The sequence below is a fragment of the Meleagris gallopavo genome, chromosome 24 (assembly GCF_905368555.1).
Source record: "Meleagris gallopavo chromosome 24, MGAL_WU_HG_1.1, whole genome shotgun sequence".
NCBI lineage: Eukaryota > Metazoa > Chordata > Aves > Galliformes > Phasianidae > Meleagris > Meleagris gallopavo.
Window position 1 is genome coordinate 4,605,288 of NC_139427.1, and position 15,114 is coordinate 4,620,401.

Below are 15,114 nucleotides of genomic sequence, written 5' to 3' on the forward strand. Positions count from 1 at the left end.
ACAAAGGGAGGGACGTGGCTGACGACACTCAAACTCCCGGTGGCATCGCAGGGCTGCCGTGCTTTGACTCTGGAAGGCCACCAAACTTCCACCTGCTGCCTGTGTCCTTCACACATCCGCCTGTCACAAAGCACAGGGGCTGGAAGGGGCCTCCGGAGATGACCGCAGTACAGCCTCCCCCCAGAGCAGCTTCCCTGCTTCGCAGGGCCACCAGTCCTGCCCAGTGCCCCCGTGACATACAACCATAGAATCATAGAATCACAAGGTTGGAAAGGACCTGCAAGATCATCCAGTCCAACCGCCCTCCCATCACCGCTGTTACCACAAGCACTAAACCAGATCTCGCAGCTCCTCATCCAGACGCCTCTCGAACGCTGCCAGAGACGGCGACTCCACCGCCTCCCTGGGCAGCCATTGCAGTGCCTGAGAGAAAAAGTTCTTCCTTATGTCCAACCTAAACCTCCTCTGCTGCAACTTGCGGCCATTTCCTCGGCTCCTGTTTGTTGCCTGGGAGAAGAGGCCAAACCCCTCCACATCACAACCTCCCTTCAGGAAGCTGTAGAGTGCAGTGAGGTCTCCCCTGAGCCTCCTCTTCTCCAGACTGAACAATCCCAGCTCCTTCAGCCCTCCCCGTAGGATTTGTGCTCCAGACCCCTCACCAGTTTTGTTGCCCTTCTTTGAACCCGCTCCAGGGCCTCAATGTCTTTCTTGCAGTGAGGGCCCAGAACTGGACGCAGTACTCGAGGTGCGGCCTCACCAGATCTCAGTACAGGGGACGATCACTGCCCTGCTCCTGCAGGCAACGCTGTTTCTGATGCAGGCCAGGAGGCCATTGGCCTTCTTGGCCACCCGGGCACACTGCTGGCTCGTGTTCAGCCGAGCATCAACCAACACCCCCAGGTCCATTTCCTCTACGCAGCCTTGTTGAACCTCATCCCATTGGCTTCAGCCAGCTCTCCAGCCTGTCCAGATCCCTCTGTAGGGCCTCGCTGCCCCCAGGCAGATCCACACTTCCAGCCAACTTGGTGTCACCTGCAAACTTGCTGAGGGTGCACTCGATGCCCTCATCCAGGTCACCAATAAAGATATTGAAGAGGACAGCCAGCACCCATCCCTGGGGGACACCACTGGTTGCCAGCTGGATTTAGCTCCATTCACCACCACTCCCTGGGCCCGGCCCTCCAGCCAGTTCCTTACCCAGCCAAGAGGGTACCTAATCCAAGCCACAGGCAGCCAGCTTCTGCAGGAGCTTTGCACTTTGTTGTGTTGAACCTCATCAGGTTCACCTGGGCCCACCTTTCCAGCCTCTCGAGGTCCCTCTGATGGCATCCCTTCCTCCCTCCGTGTCGACCGCACCACTCAGCTGGGTGTCGTCAGCAAACTTGCTGAGGGTGCACTCGATGCCATCATTGCCGTCACTGATAAAGGTGTTAAGGAGCACCGGTCCCAGGACAGAGCCCTGGGGGAGCCGCTCGTTGCCGGCCTCCACCTGGACACGGAGCCATTGATCACCGCCCTCTGTCTGCGGCCTTTCAGCCAATTCCTTATCCATCAGTGCTCCACCCGTCAAATCCCCTTACAGTGGGGGGGATTTCCTGCCCCACTCCACGTGTTTGTAGCTGTATGGAGCTGTGCGTGTCTCCTGCTGTAACAGAGATGGAGGGGATGGTGCTGACTGAGGAGGCAGTGACTGAGGCCAGCCGTTCCCCATCCCTGCATTGCAACCCAGTGCTGACTGAGGAGGGGAGGGGATTTTGGAGGGGAGGGATGGGGCCGGTGGGGGCAGCTCTGGGACACGGCCCTTTGTGCTGCCCCGTCCTGCCCCGCAGGTGGGCACTGGGCTCTGGGGGGTTTAGTGCTGCAGGAACGACTGCAAGTGGAGGCGTAGGAAAGTGAATATAAAACATTTAATAATTTAATGTAACTTAACGTAATGTAACACAATTTAACAGTCCAAGATGACATCGGTGGAAGCCAGGTTGGGAGGGGTAGGGCTGGGGCCGGTGCTGGTGCCCCTGGAGCACTGCTGCTGCTCTGTGTGCCGCAAGGCCGGCGAGGAGCCCAGGGCTACAGGGAGCCTTATTTGCTGGCCGTGGCCGTGCCTCCTGCTGCAGCAGGTGGGCCGGTTTCTGCAGAGGCTCCCGTTTGTGCTGAGCCCACCCAGCTTCGCCTAGCGCCGGCGTTTCTGCCCTGGAGCGTCCTGGCCACGCGGCAGCTTCCTCTTCCTGGCTGGGACGCTGTCATTGCGCTGCTGGTGCCCTCTGCTCCTGCCTCTCCTGGTGGTGCAGGCGGGCGCTGGGCACTCGGCCGGCTCGGTGCCATCCTCGTGGTGGCTGTGTGGCACACGGCAGGAGGTGCAGCCGGGTGGCAGTGCCAGGCGGGTGAGAACCACCCGGGGCTGCTTCTGCTTCGCCTCTTCTATCAGCCGTGCAGCGTGGGCTGAAGGAGGCACGCGAGCGTGCAGGGGGGTCGGCAGTGCCAGGCGGGTGAGAACCACCCGGGGCTGCCTCTGCCGCGCCTCTTGCATCAGATGCCTGCGGAGCAGCGACTCAGAGAGCTGCCCACAGGATGCTGGCTGCCCTGAGAACGGCTCGCTGAGGGGCCCGGCGTCAGCCTGCGCCTCTCTGCTGAGCTCCCTGCTGCTCTTGGGAAAGTCAGGGGCTGCTCCGATGTCAGGAGAGGTGCTGAGGCTGCTGGGGACGGCTGGCAGTGGCTGCTGGGGGACCTCCACACAGCTCGACGCTTCTGTCAAAGCAAAACCACCCCCAGAACGATGATGGCAGCCTTCCCACAGCCGCTCGGTGCACACATCCGCCCGCCACCGCTGCGGCCCCTGAACTCACCAGCGATCCAGGTGAGCACGCTGTCGATTTCCATCTTGTCATCTGGAATGGCTGAGCCGGGTGTCCCTTCTGGAAAAAGGAAGGAAATCCCCACAGGGGCAACGCCAGCTTTCCCACAGCCACTCGGTGCAGACATCCCCGCCTGCTCTGCAGCCCCTGAACTCACCGTTGCTGATCCACGTCAGGATGTCATCGATCTCCGCGGCGTCGACCGGGATGTCTGCACTGGATGTCACTTCTGCAAAGAGCAAGAAAATCCCCACGGGGGCAATGCCAGCTTTCCCACACCCACTCGGTGCGGACGCCCCCCCGCCACCTCTGCAGACCACAGACTCACCGCTGATCCACGTGAGCAGATCATCGATGTCCTCCGCGACGGCTGCGCTCGTTGTCGCTGCTGGAAAAGCAAGACCATCCCCAGTGAGGCAGTGCCAGCTTTGCCACCCGGTGCGGACAGCCTGCCGCCCGCTCTGCAGCCCCCAAACTCACCACCTGCTTCCAGCGCTGAGCCGCTGCAGCCGAGCGGAGCCGTGCTGGGTTGGGGGCACGCGTCGGTGGGTGCTGGGTGCCCCCGGTCCTCCGTGAGCACCACGGCATCTCCAAAGGGCCCCACCGCCCGCTCCCGGCTGCTGGGCAGGGTGCAGGGCGCGGGGAGCACCTGCTGCTGCACTGGAGGTGCCGGCAGAAGGACGTGGCGATGGGGGTCCTGCAGCGGGCAGCTGCCTGCGGGCTGCGGGGGCTCCCCGTGGAGCACGGCCCCAGGCCACGGCCCTGCCTGCAGGTGATGGATGCAGCCGTGGGCAGGGGCCGTGAGGGGAGCCGTAGCTGGGTGCAGCCCCCAAGGTGGGAGCTGACCCACAGATGGAGGCGGCCCCCCAGGTGGGAGCTGCGCTCCCTGTCCCTGGACACCCGGCACCCCAGGCCAGACGGAGGCCTGAGGCACCACGTAGGTGATGGTGGGGACGTAAAGGGGTTGGAAGGACAGCAGCACTGCTGCGCCGATGCTGGGCTGCATTGCAGCAGTGGCCGGTGGTGGCACAAGGGATCCAAAGAAAGCGGCGTCGGGTGTCGGAAGCACCGTCGGCGTGCGTGAAGGGGTTCTCTCTGTGGGGAAATGCCCAAATGGGCGCTGGGTGAGATCTGGGGCACTGGGATCCCCTGGAGGGCCGCAGTATCAGGAGCAGAGGAGCCTGCTGCCTTACCTGCCAAGGGAGCTCGAGAGTGGCAGCGGGGGGTTCCGTGAGCGCTGGGGTCAGCCCCTCTGCCCTGAGCTCACAAGAACTCTCTGTGACACTGTCACAGGCATTGCTCTGTGCCTGCCCCATCACCAACACTTGCTGTGGCTGCTCGTTGCGGCCTTCCATTGTTTCGGTGGAGATGATAAACGTGATGAAAATGAGCTTTTTACGTGTCAAGATGGTGATGGGACAAAGGGGAATGGTTTTAACGCCAAGGGGGGCGACTGGGATTAGATGTCAGGGAACTTCATCACGGAGGCAGCTGAGGGCCGGGCGCTGCTGCCCAGAGAGCCCGTGGGTGCCCAGGTCCCACTGCAGTGAATGGAGACAAAGGGAGGGACGTGGCTGACGACACTCAAACTCCCGGTGGCATCGCAGGGCTGCCGTGCTTTGACTCTGGAAGGCCACCAAACTTCCACCTGCTGCCTGTGTCCCTTCACACATCCGCCTGTCACAAAGCACAGGGGCTGGAAGGGGCCTCCGGAGATGACCGCAGTACAGCCTCCCCCCAGAGCAGCTTCCCTGCTTCCCAGGGCCACCAGTCCTGCCCAGTGCCCCCACGCCAACACACCCGATGCTCTGTGTGTGTCCATCGCCTTCCTCAGGCACAAAACGAGGCGACGGGGGCATTGGCAGCAGCGGCGAGCAGGAGCTGGAAGAGCTGCAGCTCTTGGCTCGCTGCAGCCCCTCCAACATCCCCCAGCAGCTGGACGCGCCGTGTGGGACGGGCACCTCTGGCTGTGCGCCGTCTGCTGGGCTCTGCAGCTCGCCTAGCGCAAGCAGGGGGAAGCAGCGCGGCGGTGGCGCTGCGGGGAAACCTGCCGTGCTGCAGCGTGTGCCCAGAGTCTCCGGTCCCCCTGCTGGGCACCGCCGGGCGCAGCCCGGCTCCGTCACCTCCGCACCTCCGTGCAGGGACCGACGGCCGTGCCCGGGATCCCCCCGAGCTCCTCTTCTGCAGGCCGAGCCGCCCCAGCTCTCCCAGAATCCCAGCCCGAGCGTTTCCCACGCGGTGCTGAGGAGGGGAGGGGATGCGGGGGGACGAACGGGGCTGGCGCTCGCAGTCCTACGACACGGCCCTTCGTGCTGCCCCGTCCGCACCCAGAGCTGGGCACGGGGACGGGTTGCGACATTGGAGCTGCGGAAATGACGGCAGGCAGAGGCGCTGGAAAACGAACGCTAAACATTTAATCATTTAATACACGGAGCGACCAAGAGAGAAACGGCCGCGTTCCCGGCGGCCCCCAGGCTCACGGCGCCTCCGGCGGACGGCTCGGGGACGCGGGGCGGCGGAGCGCCGCCTTCCCCTGAGCGCCCGGCGGCCCCGAGCCACGGAGCCCCGCGGCTCCGCCGCCGCCATCGCGCGGCCGCCATTGGCGGAGAGCCCGCGCTCGGCCCCGCCTCCGCCGCGCCGCCATTGGTCGGCCCGCCGAACGGGGCGGGCGCTGCGCGCGGGGTCCTTCCGGTCCGCGGTCGCGCCGTCGTTGCGTCATCACCGCGCGTCCCGCATGGCCCCGGCCCGGCTGCCGCAGGCGCTGCCGGTCGCCGCGCGCCTGCTCCGCTTCCAGCGCCCCGGGGCGGCCGGGCCCCGGCTGAGGCTGCAGGAGGGCGAGGGCGGGGCCGTGGTGGCCTGTCCGGACCCGTCTGCTGGGCCTTCGTGTCCTTAGGCAGATAATGTGAGGATGCGGGAGCCGAGGGGCGATGGGAGGCGGGGAGGGGTGCGTCCTGCCGTGCCGCCGGCAGCCCGGGGACCGCGTGCTGCGGGTGCCGGCACGAAGCTCCTCCGTCCGTCGGCACGGGAGCTGCGGTTCCGGCTGCGGCGGCGGGAACTCGGCGCGGCCCTGCAGAGAGCGGTCCGGCAACACGAGAAGAAGATGCCGGCCGTGCGGTGCGAGCGCCTCAGCGGCGTCTGCAGCCTGCGAGGAGCCGAGCGGGGCCGCGAAGAGGAAGCTGTGGGGGTCCTGGGGAGGGACGCAGGACGGCAGCAGCGGTGGCGGCATCAGCTGCTTCCTCTCCTGACGCCGTGCGCTGGTCTCCTTTGAGAAGCACCCCCCTGTCACATCCGTGGGGCTCCGCAGGACACACAGACATGGGGTAAGTTTAGGTTGGATCTCAGGAAACGCGTCTTTACAGACAGGGTTGTGAAGCACTGGAATTTGTTCCTCAGCGACGTGGTTGAGTCGCCATCCCTGGGTGTGCTTAAAAACCGTTTGGATGCGGTGCTCAGAGCCGTGATTTAGAGGAGGGTTGTTGGGGTACTTTGGTCAGGTCGTGGTTGGACTCGATGATCTCGAAGGTCTTTTCCAACCGGAGTGATTCTGTGATTCTGTAGGGACGCTGTGTATTGAATTGCTGTTTATGGCAGAGCACCAGCAAGGGGCAGGACTGGCAAGATGGGGATGGTGAGGGCAGTGTGTGGCCGTCAGCTCCTCAGGTGGTACCAGGAAACATCTCACAGGATCACAGAATGGCCCGGCTTGGACGGGACCTCGAGGGTCACGAATCTCCAACCCCAGTGCCAGGCAGGGCCCCCAACCTCCGCATTTAATACCAGACCAGGCTGCCCAGGGCCCCGTCCAAGCCGCCGGCTTCTGCCCCTCCCGGGATCTGCCCCTTATGGGCGGGCATGGAACGCTTCGGACCCGGAGTCCCTCCCCGCTGCGGGGCGTTGGTTCCGCGTCACGGCAGAGCTCCGTTCCGCGCTGCAGAGGCGCTCCGTGTGCTGTCGGTGAGTGACTCCACCGGGGAGGAGGAGGGATGCGTTGTCCTTTCCGTCCCTGTGTTTGGTTTTCTTTCTGCCGGCTCTTCTGCGCTCAGAACGCTTCTGCCTCCCTTCCTCCTCCCTCCCTCCCTCCTTTGTACTGACCTTTCTTTTGTGCTGCGATCTGCTTGTTTAACAGGCCTGCTTCCGCATACAGAGCGACCGAACGACCAACCGCATCAGAAAAACATCTGTCAGATGCAAAGCCATTACTTAGTGCCCAAAACAAATATTAAGACGAGGTGGTGGGCTTTGCATTTCTGCCAAGGACTCGAGAAGGGCGGAAACTTTATTTCTCTGATGCCTGGGTCGTAGGTTGCTCAGAGATCCACAATTCCATGAAGGAGAGAACAAGTCGAGTGCTGAGGAGTGCCTGTGTGGCAATGCCACGCTGAGCTTGCTTGCCTGGGCAGCGCACTGCGATGGTGTTCCAGATGTGTAAGAGTCATGTGCAGGGCGAGCACAGGCACTGCTGCTCTTGCACAAGGGCTGGGCTCATGACAGCAGCACGAGGGCGGCAGTCTGCTTCTTGTAAACTCAGCCAGGCTGCCACTCTAGGAATAGGAAAGGCATTTCTTACCCACTCGTGCCTTTATCTGCTTGTGCACTGCATCCCTCTCTTGTGCAGAGCTGCTGTCGGGCTTCAAGGCAGCCCTTGTTGGTTCAGTGCAAAGCAGTGTGTGTTTGTGGGCATTCTGTAGTGTTGTTCAGGCGTTGCTTTCAGATTGGGAAATCACATGTTTATCGTCGTGCTTTGCAGTCACAATCACTGAACCAGCACTGTGAAATGGCAGGGTGGTACCTTCTAAGAACTGTGTGCTCGAAAACTTAACTTTCACTCTGGTTTTTATTGCAGTTGGCAGCAGCTGGTGGACCTGAACAATAAGAGATTGACCAAAATCCCGAGTGATGGTGAGTGTGCCTGTTTGCTGTACCACGCTGTGCCAGGCATTTGCCCTGATCAGATAAATGTAGGGAGTGTGTGTAGAGCAGGAAGAGCACTATCTGTCTTTTTATGAGTGTAAATTTGTAACTTCTTTCTGTTTCCTCCTACAGAGGACAATGCCCCACACATATGTGCTTTTCCTGCTTGAGAGTTAATAAAAAGTCCAACTGAATGTTAGCTCATGGAGGAAGTATTTTTCCAGATAAACTCTCTGGGCATACTGCTCCCTCCTGGTTCAACCCACAAGGTTCCACCCATGCAGTGGTTATTCCTGTGCCTGTTTTCCAAAGCCCAGGCTCCATGAAGGTCAGCACTGTTTTGCTGTTGATCTTTGTTGGAACAGAGATGGATCGTAGGAGGCAGTGTGATCCCACAGAGACGGCACTGAGCAGGAGGCAGGAGAAACCTGTTTGTGAATGGCCATTCTGAGCCAAACACAGCCCGTCGTGGAAGCACAGGATGGCTGATGTTAGAAATGACCTCTGGGTCCATCTAGTCCAGCCCTGCTCCAACAGGGCCACCAGAAGTGGTGCCCGGGACCACGTCCAGATGGGTTTGGAGATCTCCAAGAGGAGACACCGCAATCTCTCTGGGTCCCTGTGCCAGTGCTGCAGCACTTATAGTGCAGGAGTGCTCCTGATGTTTGGTGGCAACCTCTGGTCCTGGCACTGGGCTGCACTGGATGCAGCCTGGCTCCATCCTCTCTGCCCCTCCTTGCAGGGATTGATGGCCGTGGGTGGGATCCTCCTGAGCTGCCCTTCCCCAGGCTGAGCAGCCCCCTCTCTCTCAGCCTCTTGTCATAGAAGAGGTGGTCCAGTCCCTTCACTGTCTTGATAGCCCTCCACTGGACTCTTTCCAGGGCGTCCAGCTGTCTCTTGGACTGGGAGCCCAGACCTGGACGCTGTTCTCCAGGTGCAGCCTCACCAGTGCCGAGCAGAGCAAAAGTAATGGTGCAGAATAATGGTCCTTGCTGCTACAAGTCAGGACTGGGGCTGTGATGGGAGCACACTGCTTTGTGACTGACAGGGGGAACTGCTAGGAAGAGGGCCTGGTGGGACTGAACACAGTCAGAAGCAGGTGGTCCAGCTTTTGCTTCACTGGAAACCAGAGACTCCATGGGCAGCAATGTGGAGATATGTTCTCCATGTAGTTGTGCCCCTGTGGCTTCTTTCTGATGTGCCTGGGAAGTCCCACTGAATAGGCTGCTGTGTGAGACAGAAGTGAGAGAGAAACATCACTTGTGTGGGTGGAGTTTTATTCTCTCCGTGTTCACATCTTTTATGTTTGTTTGGTTGTTTGTTTTTCAATTCAACTCTATGTGTGCGTCGGTGCAAGTCTGCCTTTGCTAAATCCTGTTCTTGTGGCCTTAGGCAACAATCAAGGGGGTCTCAAGTTTCAGCCCTGAGCAAGAAGCGCAGGCACTCAGGAAAGCCATGAAGGGCTTTGGTAAGTTGATCTCCCTCCACAGATCAACTTTTATTTTTTCCCCAGCACTGGGAATGGCTGCTCTGGTGGTTTGTTAGAGGGGAGCGTAGCTGCTTGCATTGCTCCACTGCACAACTGCCCTACATACTGTTGGAAAGTGGAAACAGGACTGCCCTTCATGTCCTGAAATGCAGCTGCTCTGGTGGTGTGGGTCCTGGCAGCTTTGTGTGCATAGCTGTAGTCCTGGGGCTGTTGAGAGCCGGCTGTAGGGGAGTGGAGGTGGCAGAATACCAGAGGGCACTTTGATTCTTGTGCAAGCAGCCTGACTAGCTTCCGTTTGTTTCTTGCAGGCACAGATGAAGATGCCATCATCGACGTCTTGACCAAACTAAACGTTTCCCAGCGTCAGCAAGTTCTGATCACCTACAAGAGCACTATTGGCAGGGTAGGTGGCCTGCAGAGATGTGTGAACGTGGTTGTGTCACTTGGGTGAAAAGTGAAAAACGACCCAGTGTCCGTAAGAGAAAGGTCAGCAGAGACTTTACCTGACCAAGGTTGTTTTGTTCTTGTTTGGTTCAGAGCAGTTGTTGATGCAAGGAGGGTTGGAGCCTGAGGAGAAGTTGCTGAACAGCTCAGTTCCTCCTGTCCTCGAAGGCCGTACCTCCTGCCAACTCCTTTCTCCTCTCTTGGCCTTCTAGGATTTGATGGATGACCTGAAGTCGGAGCTGAGTGGGAATTTTGAGAGGGTGATCATTGGGATGATGACTCCCACCACCATGTATGACGTGCACGAACTAAGGAGGGCTGTGAAGGTTTGGAAATGTTCCTTTTGTGTTGCTTAAGTTCTGGCCAAGGACTTCCTGCTTTGTTATGTATGCCCTCTTATTTATTATTAACTCCTAAAGAAACCTGGTTGCACGTCACAAGCAGTTGCTGGTATCTTCAGTCTTGCCTTGGTGATTCCCTAGGGAGCAGGAACAGATGAAGGTTGCCTGATTGAAATTCTGGCTTCTCGCACCAACGAAGAGATTCGTCGCATTAATGAGAACTACAGGCTTCGTAAGTAGAGCAAAAGGCCAGGCCTTGTCCTGCTGCCTGACAGTTTGTGTGTGCAGGCAGACATGAAGAGGAAGGAGTCTGGGGAGCTTTCAGGTGTGACACACTGGCCAACCTGGCTGTTGCTGTTTGTCCAGAGAGAAGCTAGACTAGAGTTTCACCAGCAACCGAATTGGTGTAAATAAAATGGGGAGGAGCATTCTGTCTGTCAGCGGGACCTGTGGCTCTCTTGTCAGTTTCTTACTGTCTGTGCTTCTTAATTGGAGGCTTAGCACTGATGATGATGGCTGGAGTGCTGCAGTGATGCTGAGAGCCCCAGGCCCGGTTCTGTACTTAGCTAGGTTATGGCTGGCAAATGTTGTGGGCAGCACCCAGGTGGCGGCCCTGCTCCTAACGGATGCTGTGTGTGTGTTCTTGCTAGAATATGGCTGCTCCCTTGAGGATGACATCGTATCTGACACATCTTCCATGTTTCGAAGGGTCCTCGTGTCCCTCGCAACGGTGAGCCACGCCGAGGGGAGAAGGGGTGAATCTTCAGAGCTGTGGGCACAGCTCTGCACTCAGTGGCGAGGAGCTCCAGGCTGGCTTTTTCTCACCCTGTGTGTCCCATGGCCTGCTCCTCAAAGCAGCTTCTGCAGGGAGGGGACTCTGACTCTGGCTGTGCAGGAGTGCTGTGGGCTCTTCTTTAAATGTCCCAGTAAAGTGGGCTGCTGCTTGTTTCAGAAGGAAGCCCAAAGCACACCTGAGCTGCGTTTCGCTGTGTTTGTAAGCTAGTGTTCCCTTTGAAGGACTCCATTATCCATCTCCAGCAGCTGTTCCTGAATGGGGAATTCTCAGGAGTTGCTTCCAGTAGATGCTGTGGTGAACTGAGTCTTCTCTCCTTGTGTCTTTGCAGGGAAACAGAGATGAGGGAATGTATGTGGATGATGGCCTTGCTCAGCAAGATGCTCAGGTGTGTAGTAACGTGCTTCCCAGTCTCTTCTTGTGTGTGTGATGTGTGGTGAAGAGAAGCCAACCTGTGAAATAGGAATAATGGTTCTAGTCTTGTTTGCAAGTCTCTAATGAGAGTCTCTAGGCAGGCTGGCTCGTTGGCAGGGGCAGTGACGTTTTGTTTGTGGGTTGCCGTGCCTGGTTGGTCTTGTTGGAAAACATCCAAGATCTGGACAAGTACGGGCCAGCAGTGCTCTGGCTGCAAGGAATTTAAGATCTCCTGTACACCCAGTCTTCTCCACGAGCCTTACTTTGTCACCCATGGTGTCTTTAAGTGCCTGTACGAAGCGGGGGAGAAGAAATGGGGAACAGATGAGGTGCAGTTTATGTCCATCCTCTGTACACGGAACAGGTATCACCTGCTGAGAGGTAGGACCCCTGCACAGTGTCCTGGTTTTTTTTTTTCCTTCCTTGTTTGTGTGAGATGCTTCTGCAGGAGCTCCACAGCTGTTCAGTAGATGGGAACTCTTCTGAGTCAGCAGTTGTCCTGGAGAGAGCCCCATTGCATCCATTCCATTTGGGCTGTTTCATTCCCTCCTGAGACTGAAAGGGGCTTCAGAAACCTAAGTGCAACTGGCTGCTGCTCCTGCATGGAAGGCAGAGATCACGAAGTGTGACTGCCATTGGGGGGGGAGAGAGCTAAGGAATTTGACTGGCAGCACAAAGTAGCAGGTCTTGAAAATGGTACTAGCTGTGGTAGGCCAGTTAGCAGACTGTTAGCAGTGAAAAGAAGTTATTTTTGTAGGACGGTCCTGATTTAGCTGACAGTGCTGCAGGAATGATAGAATGTTCATGCAGCATATGAGGAGCTTTTTGTTGCAAAGTGGTCCTTTGAATCTCTCTGACTTCGTGCCATGGACTCTTCCTCCTAGTTTTTGATGTGTACAGAGGCATTGCTAACAAGGACATAACAGACAGCATTAAATCTGAGATGTCAGGAGACCTGGAAGATGCTTTGCTGGCTGTGGGTGAGTGCTCTGCTTTTAAACGTTGTCTACAAAGAAATGAAATGATGAGAGGTGCTGTGAGTTCCCTTGAGTGGCTGTTGCATGGTTTCAGGAGGCAGACATGGTTTGTCATGCCGGGTGAATGGGGCTTGGAGCACCCTGGTGTAGAGGGAGGTGTCCCTGCCCATTGCAGGGGGTTGGAACTAGATGATCTTAGGGGTCCCCTCCCACCCCAACCATTCTATGATCCTATGCTTTACAGACCCAGTCAGGTGAGAAAGCTTTGTGCTTTATGGTACGGTGTGCTTGGCCAAAGGGAGCTCTGGCAGCAGAGGTTTGCTGTCAGGAGGCATGAAGGCCTTTGTGCAAATACTGCTGTGTGCCAGGCACAGAGACATCAGCTCACAGCACATCTCTGACTGCATGCCTGCACTGCAGCTGCTGTTTGTTAGCCTGGAGTTGCATCTTGACAGAAGAAACACCAAGAAAGTGCTGCAGCGGTGTGGAAAACCTCCTGCTTTTATTGACCTTAATTCTCTTGTTCTTGTCTCTCCTTACAGTGAAGTGCGTGCGGAACAAGCCTGCGTACTTTGCTGAAAGGCTGTATAAATCCATGAAGGTAAACAGGTTGTGGAGTAAGATTGCTTGCTTCTTTCTTGCATTTTCGTGCTCGAGTCAGCAGCATCATGGCAGTCGTGGGATGGAAGCTGCAGCCAGTCAGGAAATGGCTTTTCTAGGAAAGCTCAGGCTTTTCTGCACATCAGGGTAATCGTCATACTCAGGAGCAAGCTGCTGCTAATGGATCACAAAAACGCTGTAATGAAGAGCAGCTCCTGCACCAGACTGGGCACTGAGACCTTTGTGCCTGTGGGTGATTCTCCAGCAGTTCTGTGTTAGCTGCACGTGGCTGCTTTGCTTTCCAGGGCCTGGGAACAGATGACAGCACTCTGATCAGAGTGATGGTGTCCCGCTCTGAAATTGATATGCTGGATATCAGAAGGGAATTCCTGACCATGTATGGAAAGTCTCTCTACTCCTTCATTAAGGTAAACTTGTCAATGTTAGACACAAAAAGTGGGATTTTCTGAGTGCCTTTAAGGAGATGATCCCCCCCGACACCTGTTGGGTATTTTGGAGCAGCTGAGATGAAGCAGACGTTACAAAAACGTACTGAAAATATTCCTGAATAAATTGTCTAGAAGATACAAACACTGCAAAAAAAAAGAAAAAAAAATCTGTCTTAACAAGAATTTGACTTTGGTAGAACTTAAAAATTATTCATATTTCTTTTTCCCAGGGAGACTGCTCAGGAGACTACAGGAAAGTTCTGCTGAAGCTCTGTGGCGGCGAGGATTGAGGGATTCCTGGTGTATGTCCTGTGCTATGGGAAGGAGGGGATCATAAGGATTTCTCTCAATTTGTTTTGTTTTTTTTTCCCTCTCATTAATTGCTGAGTAGTGACTTTGATTAATTAATGCTCTGGTTGGGTAATGGCAGTTCCATTTTACCCTTAACTTCTGCATTTTTGCTTACAACACCCCTTTGTGTCTAATTGAGCTAAACAGAATGCTTTAACCAAATCTATGCAAGCTTTGTTATTTCCTTGCAAGCTGTCCCTCTGCATTTACCAGTAAATCCTGTCAAATGAAGCAAATTGTAGGAATTTGCAGAGGGAAGAATTAACTTTGTCATTATATGGAGAGAATGCAGCCCGGCTTCAGCTTCTGGAAGATAATTAACCCCCTCCAAAAAAAAAATCATCTAAAATACAATCAAACTTGATGCCATAGTGGTCTTTTCCAACCTAAATGATTCTAGGGTCACCAAATCCAACGCCCACCCATTCCCACCATGCCCACCGACCACGTCCATCAGTGCCACACCTCCATGGTTCTTGGAAAGCTCCAGCTTGTCAGCTTGCTCTGTGAGTGTGGGGCACGACCAGCCGTGCTGGGCTTGGTGTCCTTGCTGCCTGTGGCTCTGGAGGTGGGGAAGCTGCCCCTGGTGACTGCAGAGGAACTTCGGCTGCACTGTGCCTGGTTACAGGTCAGCCTCAGAGTCTTGGTCTGTCTGCCTCGACTGGTGGCAATGTAAACCATCAGGTTTGTGTGTCAAGCTTTTGCTCTCAATTAATTGCTGTCATGGGAAGGGTAGCTGTGAAGGAATGGCCTGTCCATAACGCACATCTCAGCAGCACTGCCTGTTCTGGGGTCACGTACCAAACGTGCCAGCACTGCCTGCTGCGACTCCTGGATAACACCGCTCTGCTTTTGGTGCCTTTGTGCCATGTGAAATTCCTTACCGACCTCTGAAATAAATGTTTCCCCTAAGCTTAGCTCCCGTCCGCTAAGCTGTGAACGCTACAGAACGTGGTTCGTGTTTGCTCTTGCAAAGCGTAACTGTTGGTGAATAACGCTGTGAAGGCATCACAGACCGCCTGCTCGTCTCCGCAGTGCTCGCGGGCTTTTCTGAGCTGCACTGCAGCCCCCGGCGCAGCCTCGCGTCTGGTGACGGACTGAAGCTGGAGAATCCTGGCGGCAGAGGACGCTCCTGCCCCGCAGAAGGGCTCGCAGCTCCACCGACCTCATTGCTGGTGAGGAGGCTGAGGTGCCTCCAAGCGATGAATGCGGTTCTCCCAACCCCACACCTCGTGTGGCTCACCAGGAAGAAAGGTGGGCGCGGGCAGTATTGCATCAAAAGACTGCAGAGCTCTCGGGCTGGCCGTTCGGGGTGTGGGGGCTCGGGTGGTGCTGTGGGGTGGGTGTGAAAGGAGGGCTGGGGGTGCGTGCCAGTCCTTGGCTGCAGGACTGGTGCTCCCGGCAGGGCCTGCGGTTCTGTGGCTGTGGGGCTGGCTGTCCCTTCTGCTGCCATGGAGGGGCTGCAGCACCCCATTGCGTCGCCTGGCTGCCCC

At 57.0% G+C, this 15,114-nt stretch overlaps 2 protein-coding genes across 3 annotated transcripts; one reads left to right on the plus strand and one right to left on the minus strand.

Annotated features, from left to right (window-relative positions):
* Positions 1-2,054: 2,054 nt before the first annotated feature.
* On the minus strand, positions 2,055-3,982 carry LOC146542869 (uncharacterized). Its single transcript, XM_085242904.1, has 2 exons — positions 2,844-3,982; positions 2,055-2,745 (listed from the first exon to the last, which is right to left on the minus strand). Exons 1-2 carry the CDS (start codon positions 2,977-2,979, stop codon positions 2,171-2,173), a joined length of 711 nt encoding a protein of 236 aa, XP_085099030.1. The 5' UTR covers positions 2,980-3,982; the 3' UTR covers positions 2,055-2,170.
* A 1,696-nt stretch (positions 3,983-5,678) lies between these two features.
* On the plus strand, positions 5,679-14,571 carry ANXA4 (annexin A4). Of its 2 annotated transcripts, XM_085242822.1 has the most exons (15): positions 5,679-6,172; positions 6,633-6,806; positions 7,696-7,751; positions 7,896-8,091; positions 9,156-9,231; positions 9,561-9,655; positions 9,909-10,022; positions 10,179-10,269; positions 10,688-10,767; positions 11,162-11,218; positions 11,532-11,625; positions 12,129-12,224; positions 12,764-12,822; positions 13,127-13,249; positions 13,501-14,571. In XM_085242822.1, the coding sequence occupies exons 4-15, from the start codon at positions 7,957-7,959 to the stop codon at positions 13,558-13,560; spliced, it is 1,080 nt and encodes a 359-aa protein (XP_085098948.1). In that variant the 5' UTR covers positions 5,679-6,172; positions 6,633-6,806; positions 7,696-7,751; positions 7,896-7,956; the 3' UTR covers positions 13,561-14,571. The 2 variants fall into 2 exon arrangements, with proteins under 2 accessions (XP_085098948.1, XP_010721504.2); XM_010723202.4 differs by lacking the exons at positions 5,679-6,172; positions 7,896-8,091 and having other exon boundaries at positions 6,214-6,806.
* Positions 14,572-15,114: the final 543 nt, after the last annotated feature.

Excerpts from the sequence above, each read along its gene's own strand:
- LOC146542869 (XM_085242904.1), bottom strand. The coding sequence starts at position 2,979 with ATGTCTGCACCGAGTGGCTGTGGGAAAGCTGGCGTTGCCCCTGTGGGG. Across the intron at positions 2,746-2,843 it reads CGTGCTCACCTGGATCGCTG|AAGCGTCGAGCTGTGTGGAG; the intron begins GTGAGTTCAGGG and ends TTGCTTTGACAG.
- ANXA4 (XM_085242822.1), top strand. The coding sequence starts at position 7,957 with ATGTTAGCTCATGGAGGAAGTATTTTTCCAGATAAACTCTCTGGGCAT. Across the intron at positions 9,656-9,908 it reads ACAAGAGCACTATTGGCAGG|GATTTGATGGATGACCTGAA; the intron begins GTAGGTGGCCTG and ends TTGGCCTTCTAG. Across the intron at positions 12,225-12,763 it reads AGATGCTTTGCTGGCTGTGG|TGAAGTGCGTGCGGAACAAG; the intron begins GTGAGTGCTCTG and ends CTCTCCTTACAG.